This window comes from Amphibalanus amphitrite, unplaced genomic scaffold (genome assembly GCF_019059575.1).
Source record: "Amphibalanus amphitrite isolate SeventyFive unplaced genomic scaffold, NRLGWU_Aamphi_draft 000004F_arrow, whole genome shotgun sequence".
Lineage (NCBI taxonomy): Eukaryota > Metazoa > Arthropoda > Thecostraca > Balanomorpha > Balanidae > Amphibalanus > Amphibalanus amphitrite.
Window position 1 is genome coordinate 1,453,789 of NW_024881501.1, and position 14,299 is coordinate 1,468,087.

Here is a 14,299-nt window from a genome sequence, read left to right on the forward strand (position 1 = left end):
TGTGTAGTGTGTACCGTTATGGACCGCCAGTCTGTGTAGTGTGTACCGCTGTGGACCGCCAGTCTGTGTAGTGTGTACCGTTATGGACCGCCAGTCTGTGTAGTGTGTACCATTATGGACCGCCAGGCTGTGTAGTGTGTACCGTTATGGACCGCCAGTCTGTGTAGTGTGTACCGCTGTGGACCGCCAGTCTGTGTAGTGTGTACCGTTGTGGACCGCCAGTCTGTGTAGTGTGTACCGTTGTGGACCGCCAGTCTGTGTAGTGTGTACCGTTATGGACCGCTAGTCTGTGTAGTGTGTACCGTTATGGACCGCCAGTCTGTGTAGTGTGTACCGTTGTGGACCGCCAGGCTGTGTAGTGTGTACCGTTATGGACCGCCAGTCTGTGTAGTGTGTACCGTTATGGACCGCCAGTCTGTGTAGTGTGTACCGTTGTGGACCGCCAGTCTGTGTAGTCTGTACCGTTGTGGACCGCCAGTCTGTGTAGTCTGTACCGTTGTGGACCGCCAGTCTGTGTAGTGTGTACCATTATGGACCGCCAGTCTGTGTAGTGTGTACCGTTATGGACCGCCAGTCTGTGTAGTGTGTACCGCTGTGGACCGCCAGTCTGTGTAGTGTGTACCCTTATGGACCGCCAGTCTGTGTAGTGTGTACCATTATGGACCGCCAGGCTGTGTAGTGTGTACCGTTATGGACCGCCAGTCTGTGTAGTGTGTACCGCTGTGGACCGCCAGTCTGTGTAGTGTGTACCGTTATGGACCGCCAGTCTGTGTAGTCTGTACCGTTGTGGACCGCCAGTCTGTGTAGTGTGTACCGTTATGGACCGCCAGTCTGTGTAGTGTGTACCGTTGTGGACCGCCCGTCTGTGTTACGGGCCGCCAGTCGGTGCTACGGGCCTCCAGTCTGTGTGGTGTGCACCGTCACGGGCCGCTAGTTCGCATATCGTCACCACCCACTATACCGGCAGCACCGAAAGGTCAGACTTCACAGACCTGCCACACGCAGACTCGTCCGATGATTTTGCTATTCCAGCTCATGTGAATGCCTTTGAAGAGACAACTTCCAAAGGGGTGTAGTCAAACGCACATCAAACACATCAAGCTTGTATGCATCAAATTTTGCTACAGAATACAGCCGCTGCACCATGCAGTGCAGATGATTAAAATGCATTCGTGATTTTAAAACATTTCTTTTCAAAAACGGTTCAATAATATAAAATAAAATTGTTGTTTTGTTGTTGTTGTTCAATAAAATTGTTGTTTTATGCACATCAACCGGCCTTTCTCCTGTTTTATGACATTTTTAGAGCGGGAGGCGTATCCACTAACCTGTGCCGGTTTTTATCGCCTGTCTCGTCCCCCTCCTCCTGCCCCCCCCCCCCCGCATCGGCGAGCCCACTGCGCTCTAAATGAGCTGCCACTCGCACGCCACCGTCGCCAGAGCACACTTCAGGCATTCAGCGAAAACGAGCCGGCGCCCTTCTCAAATTAAGAGCCATATTGAACTCTGTCGATGACGTATGTCCGCGCGGCGTCGGCGGCGGTGGCGGCGCGCTGGTGCCAATTGAGCGGCGCTCTCTGCCGCCTCTCCGTGGTCCCGGAGACCGGTCTGCAGTGGTCGGGCGGGCTCCACCGCGGGAGATGCACCGCACCGCCGCGCCGCGCCGCCGGCCTCGGGCTCCGCCGGCGGCCAACAGAGTCCCGTACAGGACAGCCACGACACGGCCGGGTATTGCTCCACGGTCAGAGCTTTAGAACCATAGGAGGCCATCCTCGCTAGTTCTGTCTCAGCCGGCCGGGTCGCCGCTGGGCGGCCGCTGGGCGGCCGCTGGGCGGCGGATACAGTGCGCACTACTCGGACGGCTCGTGGCACCGACTGCTGGCGCTCAATGTCTGCGTCTGGTGTCCTGGCAGGCGATCCAGCGCTGAGCACCTGGTGCAGGTCTGCCGCGGGTCTGCCGCGGTCTGGCCGCCGCCGCAGCTGCCCCAGTGACTCAGGGACCGCTGCCGCCGCGCCGCTGAGGACTAGCCGACTGAGGGCGGTCTGTCGGACCCAGTCACTGGGGGACTGAGGGCGGTCTGTCAGCTCCGCGCCGTGCGGCGCCCTCAGTCAAGTTTCAAAGTTGATATTTTTGCATAAAACGGGTATCGATTCGATGCAGCTCGTCACGGTTAGCCTAATGGTGGTCTTTGTTTTGCGCTACGTGGTCTAGAATTGCTAAAAAATTGAGTTTGAAAATTTGACGTAATCAATTTTGAACAGTTTTTTGCGCTATAACTTGGCCTAAAAAAGAGTTATCGATCTAAAATTTGGTATGTGAATGAAAGTCGGAAGGGGCTATCACATATAGACTGGTTTTTCGAAAATCGAAAAACGTTTTAGATTTTTTGCTATCATAACAAAAAAAAATCTCAATTCGTTTAGTGCTTGCTGAATGTAAGGCATTTTAATCGTTTGATTGTTTTTGAATGACCTCCTTACAAAATTATACTTTTCATTAATGTATTTTTGTTTTAGATGAATTTTCGGCCACGGGCCATGATCACATCAATGCCAAAAAAATGAAAATATGATACCGTATCATATTCTTATTTTTTTGGCATTGATGTGATCATTGCCCGTGGCCGAAAATTTATCTAAAACAAAAATACATGAATGAACAGTATAATTTTGTAAGGAGGTCATTCAAAAACAATTAAACGATAAAAAATATATTTTTATGTTTGGGGGTCAAAGTTCGAAAATATAAAAATTCCGAGATAACAGCTTATATTTATATTTTTTAGTTTATATCTATATATTTAGTAGCCCTGGTAATTCTGCACCTTCTATGTCTTAAAAGTTTTTTTTTCTGCATCTTCAAAGCTATAGGCCTGACAGCTCTTCCCGCGGAACCTTTTTTTGGGATCGAAAACAGCAGAACATGACGTCAGTCTGACGTCACTTGCGGCCAACCTATTAAAGCCATTGGAAAATTTTGGCCACAATGTGTAAAATTGATTTCCGAGAGGGTACTGAAATTTTGGTGACGATCGGTGCAGCGGTTCTGGAGATATATCAAAAAGTATGGAGGGGGGGGGGGCAAAATAGACCCCCCACCCCACCAGGGCGCGGGTAAATGAATTGTTCCAATTTGAAGATAGTGACACGTTAATAATTACACTAAGGATTAGAAGCAAACTTTAAAACCATCTATACCGTCGTCACATCGCTACGTAACTGTAATTAACTAGCACGGCTCGCAGCCTTCAAGTCCCTTGTAAAGACACCCAATTACCGGTACTTACAAGGCGCTTCAGAATTCAGAGGATCACTGCCCCTCCCCGTGCCCGTGCCCGTCCCGGTCTTGGTAAACTTGTCTGCGGCACCTGGCGCGCACGTCTGCGGCCTTTGATCGCCCTGATCGGGGCCCGGCCACGTTCAGCAAACAGCAGCCTCGGCGCCCGTCCCGGCGCGGCGACCAGCTCAGCTCCGTGGCGGGAGCTGGGGGGCTGCTGACGGGGAGCTGGGGAGCTGCTGACGGGGGGCTGGTGACGGGGAGCTGGGGAGCTGCTGACGGGGAGCTGGTGACGGGTGACTGGTGATGGGTGACTGGTGATTGGAGGACGGTGGTGACGGGTGACTGGGGGGGACGGTGGTGACGGGTGACTGGGGGAGCTGGTGACGGGTGACTGGGGGACGGTGGTGACGGGTGACGGGTGACTGGGGGATGGTGGTGACGGGTGACGGGTGACTGGGGGACGGTGGTGACGGGTGACTGGGGGACGGTGGTGACGGGTGACTGGTGACGGGTGACGGGTGACTGGGGGACGGTGGTGACGGGTGACTGGGGGACGGTGGTGACTGGGGGACGGTGGTGACGGGTGCGGAGGCCGTCGCTCACCCACCCAGCCCCGTGTTCGCCGGCCGACCGGCGCGCTCGGCCCCAGGGAGTAGAGTTGCAAAGTTTTCCCAATGGGCTGCTACCGGCACCGCCCCGCCCCACAAAAATTTTCTGGGATACCGGCATGCTACCACGCCCCAAGCAAAAAAAACCGCCAAATTACCGGCATACCGGTAATTTGGCGGTAATTTTAATACGGCATATGGAACTTTTACCACAAAATGTATTTTGCAGTGGCTAAGATTGCTGTTATTACAATTCAATAGCCTCTTAGTATCCAAAGTTTGAATCATATGCTGATAATTTTTTTGTGTGCAAAATCAAAAATACCGGCATGCTACCGGCAAGACATGCCAGATACCACGAAAAAACCTGCGGTGGTGAAAAATTACCGGCATGCCGGTAGTGCGGTAGGGAAATTTTGCAACTCTACCAGGGAGAGACCGGCCGGCCTGAGCCTGTTCTCACAGGAATTAGCCGTCTGCGCCGGCGAATAATCGCATTAAATCGCGGCGGTGAGCCGCTCGGCCGGCGCCGCTGAGTGCCGCACGGGAAGCACCACCTGGCGCCGAGACAGCCGAGCAGAGACGGCGGCGGAGACGACCGAGCAGAGACGGAGACGACCGAGCAGAGACGGAGACGACCGAGCAGAGACGGGGGCGGAGACAGCCGAGCACGGACGGAGGCGGAGACGACCGAGCAGAGACGGAGACGACCGAGCAGAGACGGCGGCGGAGACAGCCGAACAGAGACTGAGACGACCGAGCAGAGACGGCGGGCAGGGCACGGCCGGGGGGGGGCGGACGGCGGGGGAAGGGGTGCACGGCCGGACGGCGGAGACGACCGAGCACGAGCGGGTGAGGGGGCAGTGGAGTACGGGTGAGGGGACGGCGGAGCACGGGTGAGGGGGCAGTGGAGTACGGGTGAGGGGGCGGCGGAGCACGGGTGAGGGGGCAGTGGAGTACGGGTGAGGGGACGGCGGAGCACGGGTGAGGGCGCAGTGGAGTACGGGTGAGGGGACGGCGGAGCACGGGTGAGGGGGCAGTGGAGTACGGGTGAGGGGACGGCGGAGGCGATGGAAGCGCTGATCTGTCTTAAATTTGACGAAGATGAAATAAAATCCGAACTAAAACACATACGAAGCAATAATATGCGCGCAGTAAGTTGTTTTCACCATTGCTATATTTCCGGAAATACGGTCAACAAGTAGTCCCCGACTGCCGCTGTTCGTTTCATCCTCGGTCGCCGCCCGCTCGCCTGCTGTGGGGCCGGCGCGCGTCTGGCGGTGGCGGCCGGCGCGGCTGCCGCTGACGGCCGGAAGATGACGCCCCCCCCCCCCCCCCTACCCGGCGCGGCGGCGGTGCGCGCAGACTTTTTGTGCCGGTTGTCGAGTTTTGCCGCCGTCCCCAGCAGCTGGCGCCGGCCGCCGCCGGCCGCGCACCATCAAAATACTATTTGGCCGATTTGGCAGCCTGAGCGCGCACGGCTGCTGCGCCAGGACCCCGCGGACCTGCGGGATGGAAGGCGGCAGCTGCCCCCCCCCCCCACACACACACCCGTCCCCCGTCCCCCTCAGCCCGCCACCGCGGCCGGCAGAACGGCCCCGGGCTAGGGGAAGATCGCGTCGTACGGGCTTATGTGTGTACGGCATGCACGCATACCTATTCTTGTGGGAAGATAGCTCGTTTTCTTATTTGTTTCGGTGATCTAGGTATATGCTCAGCCACTGAACGACAAAAAAAAAAACTTGAAATCATCAGATGCGACAGCCGACAAGGTTTATGCTGTGCTCAGACCTCGTCAATGAAGGTTTAGAGCGGAAAGTGGCGTCACTTTCCGCTCACCACGCCACGGGCGTCACTTTCCAAAAACATATTGGTAGGTTCTAATGGTCAATTTAGGATACCAAAGCCATTCTTACCATGCAAGGACATAGGGCGTATGTTAAATTCCGAAATTATTGGAAGGACTCAGGCCCTACCAACCCTATACAAAGCAATACCCACGCACCATGCGCTGTTCAATGATAATTTGTGTTTTTATTGATGTGGGCCTCCATAGTTAATAGCTATATTTTCATCAACCAAGTGCGTCACTGCCCATCCGAGTTTATCGCGATGCTATACCGAGTAAGATGGACCAGGGGTTTACGAGTTCTGTTGGCATCCGTATGAGTATTATTGTTTACGTGGGATGTCTCATATTGCATAAAAACCTCTGGCCATTGCAAGCCTGCATACTGCTGAATAGTCAGCTGTTCAGTAGAGCAGGAGCATTGTGTGACCAAAGCAGGTGTAACGCCTAGGTGCATCAGCAGCCAATTACCGGTGACCTAAAAAGTAAATCATAACTAGCGGTGTAAAATTCAGGCGAGGACATAGGGAAACAAGAAAAGAAACAAGCCAGATAGTTTAGACAATGGCATATGACCCATGTTCACGGTGAGATCTGTGTGTGGGGGGGGGGGCGATAGGGGGTGCTCTGCCGGGAGCCGGCCTTGCAGCGCTGCAGGGCGGCAGCTGTGACTCAGGAGGGGCACAGGTGTCCGGCCGGCTGTGCAGGGGCCGCCGGCCGACACCGTACCGCCGGGTACGTCACCGCACAGAGCTGGCGAGCAGCGCCGCAGCGTAACTGCAGCAATATCAGCGCCCCGCCCCGCGCCGGCAGTGGCACGCCGGTGGGAACGGCCGTCAGAGGGGCACTCGGCACCGGAGGGAGCTCTGAGCTCGGCAGCGGGGTCCCTGCCCTCGGCGGCTGGTCCCTGCCCTCGGCGGCTGGTCCCTGACCTCGGCTGAGCTGCCGGGACTCGGGTGCGCTCAGCCTGGCTCATTGTCCTTTTTTGGGAGCATCCGCAGACGGCGGCGGGTACTTACATAACAGAGTAAAATCAGTGACGACACTTTGATCATTTTACGCAATATGTTTTCTCCTGCTAGAATTGCTCTCTTGGAAATTTAATGGTAGATGATGACGATTATAGGCGGCGAAACGGGGAGGGCACCGGGGCACTGCGCCCCCCTTTGATTTTGGCATTTTAACATTAGCCCTATGGGCGTTGCATAGAAAGAATAGGACCAAAAGTCGGCAGTGCCTCCCCTCCCCCTTAATTGAAGGTGTTCCGCCGCTACTGAAGACGATTAATGACATTTTCATCAATGTAGTGCAAAGTTATTTATTACCCTAAGGTCGAACCAGGTGCAGCTGGGGCTCCCTATAAGCCAGTGTGTTTGGGTTGTGGTAGGCGGTTTCAGCGGACTGAGGCGGCCGGTCACGTCGTCTGCCTGCGGTGCGCCGCCCCGCGCGCTGGCCGCCGCTCGCTGCACCATGCTCCGTGTGTGGCGCGGTGCGCTGAGATCGAGCAGTTATTCGGGGCGGGCTGGTCCTGTTCTCTCTGACCGGCCAGTTGTTCGGAGCGGGCTAGTCTGGTCCTCCATGAACGGAGAACGGTGGACAGAGCTCTCACCCCTCCCGCGCCAGAGAGAGGCCTTTGGGTGAGATATTATCCTCCTTGTCGTCCAGCGGAGACCGGGGCTTACAGCATGTCACCAATATGTAGCCCAAATGAATCCCACCAGCTGCAGGCCAATGATGTCGCTATGAATCGGCAGTGAATCACCCGGCCGCGCGTCTTTTGCCTCACACGTGTGACGGCAGCCGGTCGGGGCGTGTCAGCTCCAGTTGGGGCCGTGTGTCAGCGAGGGCGACACTTGTGACGGCAGAACAGATGCGAGCAGAACACATGTCGGCGGGCACAAGTGTATAAACACTGTTCAGGGCCACTTGTAATCCAGAGAGGTAAATTATTCCGAGCGAATCACAAGATAAAGGAAGGACAAATAGGACCAAACACGGTCTGTTTGGGTAGTCGTTAACGGTGACGGCGTATCATGTGTGACAGGTGCCGTTAACGGTGACGGCGTAGGTATCGTGTGTGACGTACCGTGTGTTAGTGGTGTCAATCGGAACTTGAATCTTCGGAATTCCGATTTTGTCCAATGTCCAATTCGGAATTCGGTTGGACAATGACGGCAGGCTTTGAACAACTTTGGACAATCGCTTGCTACACCTCAACATTTTTATAAAGTAATCGTGTTTAACATAGAGTGGCTATAAGAAAGCTCAGCTATCGATATGACTATCACTTTTGAGCTGGTAACGATACCTTAAAAGCAAATTAAATAACGGTGTTGAATGTAAACTATTGCGTAGATGTCGGACATCTTTGGACAAATGGCTGGCTTGGACATTTTTGGACGGACGGTCGACGTAAGTATTGGACATTGGACAGACATTGGACATATGTTTTCTGAAATTGACATCACTACCGTGTGTTGAGCTATGGGCTGAGCGCGCGCCACCTACCTCTGATCCGGTGTCGGTGTGGGTCGCTGGCTATCACCGTGCTGGGCTTCAGTCGCATGTCAGGGTCCTCCTTGACCTTTACTGTCTCCATTGGACCTGAAAAGAGTAGGTCGCCGCGTTAGAAATTAGCGCTACTGCGGACTGCCCATGCTAATTGTCACATTTAACTACTTTTTATTATTTCATAGACGGATTGATATAAATGGGAAGGACAATGGGACTTCGAAGTGCGAACGTCTCCACTCGCCACCGTTCGACCACGATTGTACTTGGATGTAGTTATTTTTATATGGTGTGATCAAGAGATTATTCCCGAATGTACGTAACCAATTTGATATAAAAACAGCACGTTCCTATTGCCTTTCCTATTTATATCACATTTAACTGCCTAATTCTTACATTTCGCAAAATGCATGTCAAGGAGAAAATAGATATCTACCTTCGTCGCGAGGAGACATTTTTTACATCAAACTTTTCATACATATTTTAGGTTTAATTTCATGTGATTGTTCAATAGATCATGCCTATACATATCCACTTGAAATTCCAGCATTAGAACCACCACATCCACATGCTTATATCTATGTAGGTACAGACGCATGTGATATGGTACCGTTGATGATTTTGACACGATTTAGCACTGTGATATGGTACCGTTGATGATTTTGACACGATTTAGCACAAAATGTCGGGGCCCGGCGAAATTCCCTCGTTCTGATGACCGATAATTCCATCACCAGTCGGTGCGCGCACGACCGTTACGGGTGCTGTGTGACGCATATACATATAGGAAAAATACATAGTTACCGCCTCTGGGGAATAGAGAGAGCGGATATACGGGCCGGGGGCTGGGCGCACCTGCACCGGTCACTGGACAGTAGACTAGCCCGGCGCACACGGCGGGCCAGCGGGTCAGTCTAACCCACAGGGGACCAGCGCTCGGCGGAGACTGGCCGGCCGGACGGACCGACCCACGGACCGACCCACGGACCGACCCACGGACCGACCCACGGACCGACCCACGGACAGACCCACGGACAGACCCACGGACAGACCCACGGACAGACAGACGAACAGACTAGCGGGCAGCGTCGCTAATGCAATGAACGATTGGGACATGCTACGACAGAACGACTGACTGAGCCACGAGCTTCCTAACTAATGGGACTTTGTGGCTACGAAACGTCTGCCGCTAAAATACGTCATTCACAAGGAGTTTATGCTTAACAACGCTTACGTCGTCCTTTATTTTTCAATAATTTTGCCTCGTGGCCAGGGTTTGCGCAGCCAAGTTCGCTGTCTAATTCATATCACATATGTCTGATTCCGATGTCGCCGCCAGCCGTACCGCAGCGCCCCCTGAACCAGCCCGGCCTCTAGCGTTTCTCCAAAGCTCGACGGGCGGCTCCAGTGGGGTTCCAGCGCCGTCCCCGCCGCAGTTACCCAACACAAGTGCCGCAGCAAATACGCCAGACACCGGCACCAAATGAAGGCGCAGCGGCCGCCAACGGCCGGGGCCGCCGCCGCCGCGCTGGCCGTTCTCCGCCGCCCCCAGCGGGCGCGTCCCGCCCTCAGCGGCCGCTTTAGCCGCCGCGCTGGCCGGCCAGCTTCGGGCGGCATTTTTCAGCCGGCCACACAATTGGGAGCGGCATCTGGCCGTCTCGGACGCCCAGTTCCGTCGGCCAACGATCGGCGCGGCGCCTCGGGCACCAGATGTGCACCCCCCTCCCCTCCCCTCCCCCAGCGGCCCCCTCTGCGACACTCGCTCGCTGCCATCCGACCAGCGGGGCATCAGCTGGCGGCGCCGTCTGATTAGATGAGTTGCCATGACAACCGTTGGGCACGTGCAGCTGAGCACCGTGCAACATCTGGCGGTGCGGCGTGACGTCACCGGCGGAATATCCGCGCCGGTGCGGCAACAGGTCACCGCGGACGCAGATACACTGCCAGCGAATCGGACAGCCAACTCACAGTGTTGTGTAGGGGAGAGTGGGGCAATGGCGACACCATAAGCATTTTGCTCAATAGCTTAGATATTTGAAGCTATGTTATGGTGATTTTGACTGTGGTTATAGCCAAAGGAATAGGCTTTCAGATAACACCCAGTTTTAGTATCTCAGATCACTGATGACAGATTCAGAGCCTACGCGAAAATGTGGTGAAAAATGGAGGTGCAAAAAAGCGAGGGGTAATGCCGGCCACTAAGTGCAATAGCACAAAAAGTCGAAATATCGTCACTGGTATTCATCCTTAAACCGTTCTTTCGATGGAAATTTAAGTGAGAATTAAGAAACGACAACTGTATTCAGCAGTTAACAGTACACTGCACTGCAACACAACACTGCACTCGCTGCAACACAACAGCGCAGCGCCAACAGAGCAGCAAACTAACACAACCGTAAACACAGCAAGGAAACTAACACAGCCGTAAACACAGCAACCCGAAACGTTGAGCTTTAACCCTAGAACGCCTAGGGGGGGGGTTGTATCAACCCCCCCCCCTGAGGTTTTTTCGAAGTGCACGCTAAACGGCTTGTCGTAGCGGGCTGAAATTTTCAATACCCTCTGGGGCAACCTTTGCGCATCTTTTGCCGAAAAAAAATTGATCGGGTCATGTCAGGTCACGGAGTTATGACGTCATAAGAGGTACAGCCTCCGGCCGGATTTTCACAAACTGAGTGCCAACGCCCGAGGTTTCCTGCCGGTGGTACGGACATCGGTTGATGGATCGTGATGAAACTTCCCATGCATGTTGGGGCAAGTATTGGCTATCATATGATATAAGAAATTTGACCGGGTCAGGTCAGGTCACGGAGCTATGACGTCACAAGAGGAACAGCGTCCGGCACTATTTTTGAAAAGCGCCCTAATCACTATTTTGCTAATTCTTGTCACCTCAATGGGAATATGCAGCAATATTAGCTTCTCTAGGGAGCAAATGGACCTCCCAAATCCAAAAATACAATCAGATTTCAAAAATTTAAATTTTGATTTTTCGAATTTCTGCCGCCGACTGTGACCTTGCCGACTTCCGGCGCTCCCAACGCGCCATTTTTAGAGCTAGGGAAACGAAATACATACCAAACGATAGAGAATTGATCAAGGAACACGATAGTGAAGGTTTCAAGTCGATATCTCCCACCGTTTTGCCGCAATCGCCGCCGAAAGTTGAAAAAAGTCTATTTTTCCGAAAATTTGACCTTTGACCGGTCAAAAGTAGGTCAAATGTTGACCTAGGACCAAAAAATATACCACCAATCGCGAGATCTCGTTGAGAGCAATCCGTTGGTTTTTTCCGCTAAGCTCTACGACCTTCCGTTTCGAAACGCCAGGGGGGGGTCGTAACAACCCCCCCCTGGTCGTTCGTGTTATGAGAAATGGCCTGGTCGTGCGAGGGTTAACGACAGAAGTCGCAACCAAAACCGCGTGGAGTCATTCCGGACACGTGTCCGGTATTACCCCGAGGTCAGCTTTATTTTAAGAAAGCAGGCAGCAGTCAAAGGCATTGTGCCACAAACACCTCAAATCCAGCAGTCGCCTAAGAAAGGCTTAATTGAAGGTCATTGCAAAGCAGCACTTCTGAAAATGCGTTAACACATTTCACAGTCAGCAAATAGATGCAACAAAAATTAAAAATCAGATACGAAAAACACATTTAACGCTATAAAAATGAAAATAATGGAGCTACTGTGACAAACTTGCACCACGTGCTAGAATGGCGCTCAACTGAAATGTAAACAACATCAGCTGATTAGTGATGGACAAAGTACTCACTAGAGATGGGTGGCCGGCATTACCCACCGTCCGCCATTGCCCCGCTCTCCCCTATAACTAACCAGCTCAGAGCCGCTCAGCCGGCCCCACAGCCTGGTGCAGTCAGAACTGCGAGGTCGCCTAGCACACGGTGGGTGGTAGCTGCCTGCGGTCATGTTCAGTCATTCTACGGTGACTGGTGAGTGGTGACTCAGGTAGAGACACATCAGACACCAACGTCCCATAATCAGCAGACACACCAGTCGCTGGTGGGCCGCGCGACTGTCAGGAAATCACCGCGACTTCAGTGCGAGCGCTAAATGCACGCTGAGGGCCGCTGGGACGCGCCGTGTCCGTCCGACATGTCCCGGCGGCTGTTCCACGCCTACAGCAGGAGAGCCGCGCGCTCCTACATCATGTCCTGGAGAATCTTTGGCACTCTGCCACATACAGCACTCCCCTCACTTCGGTATGTCCATAGCGGATTGAATAAGGCACGGTGAATTCAGACCGAGGAAATCGTCGCAAACGCGACTAAAAAATGGCCATTGACGATGCTCAGAAATATGCATCGATGGCCCATGATCACTAACGAGACGGCATGTTTCATATTTCGTCAATCAGAGATGGACAAACATCATAGATATTATCCTACACTAATTTCAAATCGGATACTGAAAATAATGTCATAAAACAGCCGCTACATTTACAGAATTTCAAATTGCGTTGCCTCTGGAAGTTTTGGGCGACGAACAGCGGGGAGGGCCGACCGACAGCGGGGAGGGCCGACGAACAGCGGGGAGGGCCGACCGAAAGTGTGGGAGGGGCCGCCGTGCACCTGGTCAGGGTGGGCGGCCGACACCTGTCCGCGGTCGTCTTTCCCCTCCCCCTCCCCCCTCTCAGCTGCCCACGCCGATGGCTCGGCCACAATCAGCGCGGCCCCCTCGCGTGCTCGCTCCCGCTGCTCTGGTGAGGTGCTCGCAGCGGCGCCTCACACAGACTGACTCGGCTTTCAGTTCAGCTGCGTGGCGGCAGGCCCTGCTGAAAGTCGTGGTGTACGGCGTGCTGGTGCAAATGAACGCCGAGCTAATGAATATTAGGGTCGGACACGAGAGCGGCGAAGATTTGTAGCCGCGGCCATCCCTTGCCGACCGGCGGCGGGCGCAGCTGAGTCTCCCGACCCGACCCGGGCCATCCTCCTGGCCCGGGGCGGGGCGGGACGTCCTCCCGACCCGGGCCGTCCTCCCGACTGTTGTGTCGGCAGAATGCGATAGAATACGATGTGACGACACGGGCCCGAGGCCTTTCTCATTCGGGAGGGAGGGAGGGGGGCTAGCGGCACGGTACCACAACTTTTGCCCGCCCCTAACGGGGGAGGGGGGGGGGGGGTCAGGGCCCCATGTCGCCGTCGCTGCGGGGCAGTGCCATGAGCCAGCCGGCCGCGGCTGATTTCAGCTGACAGGCGAGATAGCGGAGTCGTCATCAGACGCCGCGCACCTTGCGTCAGCCGGGTCGGCGCGCCTCCAGCTGCCCGTGTGTTGACGCTGGACGGACGGTTTCGCAGAAGGATCGGCCCCGTTTTCTGCGGGCCGGGTGGCCGGGCCGGCACGCGGACATCAGCGGGACATTGCTGACATGATGCAGAGTTGCCGCTGACACCAGAGTCCCAACTTCCGCGTGCCGGCGCGGCGGACGCCGCGGGCGCTGAACAGTCGTGGAGCGGGGCCATCAGAGCGGAATATGGCCGCGGTATCCCCGGCACTCCTCGACCCTAATCAGCCGGCCGGCTGGATGGCAACAACAAAACGCATAAATAAACAAACTGCACCCCGCCAATGGGCAGTATAAGGACGGCGGCGCGAGCAGATGTTGCCGGCCGGTGACGGCGGACGGCGGACGGCGGCCGGCCGTCAGACACCCGTCACTGACAGCCGGCCGGTGCGCACCTGTCCGGATCGGACCACTAATTAATGGGACGGCGCCGGCATCACGGACCTGACCGGCACTGACCTGACCCAGCACTGTCTGACTCAGAACCCACCCGCACTGACTGACCCCGCACTGACCTGACTCAACTGACTGACCCATCACTGACTAATCCCGCAGCCTGCACCTACCTGACCCCGCACTGACCTGACCCCGCACTGACCTGACCCCGCACTGACTGACCCCGCACTGACCTGACCCAGCACTGTCTGACCCCGCACTGGTTCAGAAATCGCACCGCAAACACCCGACCCAGCGCACGGAGGCCGGCAAAGATGGTCGGTCATACAGTGAATCAGTCAGGGACCGTGCTGT

The 14,299-nt window shown here is 55.0% G+C and overlaps 1 protein-coding gene across 1 annotated transcript in view; it reads right to left on the reverse strand.

The window, feature by feature from the left end:
* LOC122376148 (protein CBFA2T3-like) overlaps nucleotides 1-14,299 on the reverse strand; it is a 90,669-nt gene that overhangs the window by 49,198 nt on the left and 27,172 nt on the right. Inside the window, exon 2 of the mRNA XM_043355898.1 lies at nucleotides 8,246-8,341. Coding sequence (XP_043211833.1) covers nucleotides 8,246-8,336 — 91 coding nt within the window. The 5' untranslated portion in view covers nucleotides 8,337-8,341. The remainder of the gene's footprint in view (nucleotides 1-8,245; nucleotides 8,342-14,299) is intronic.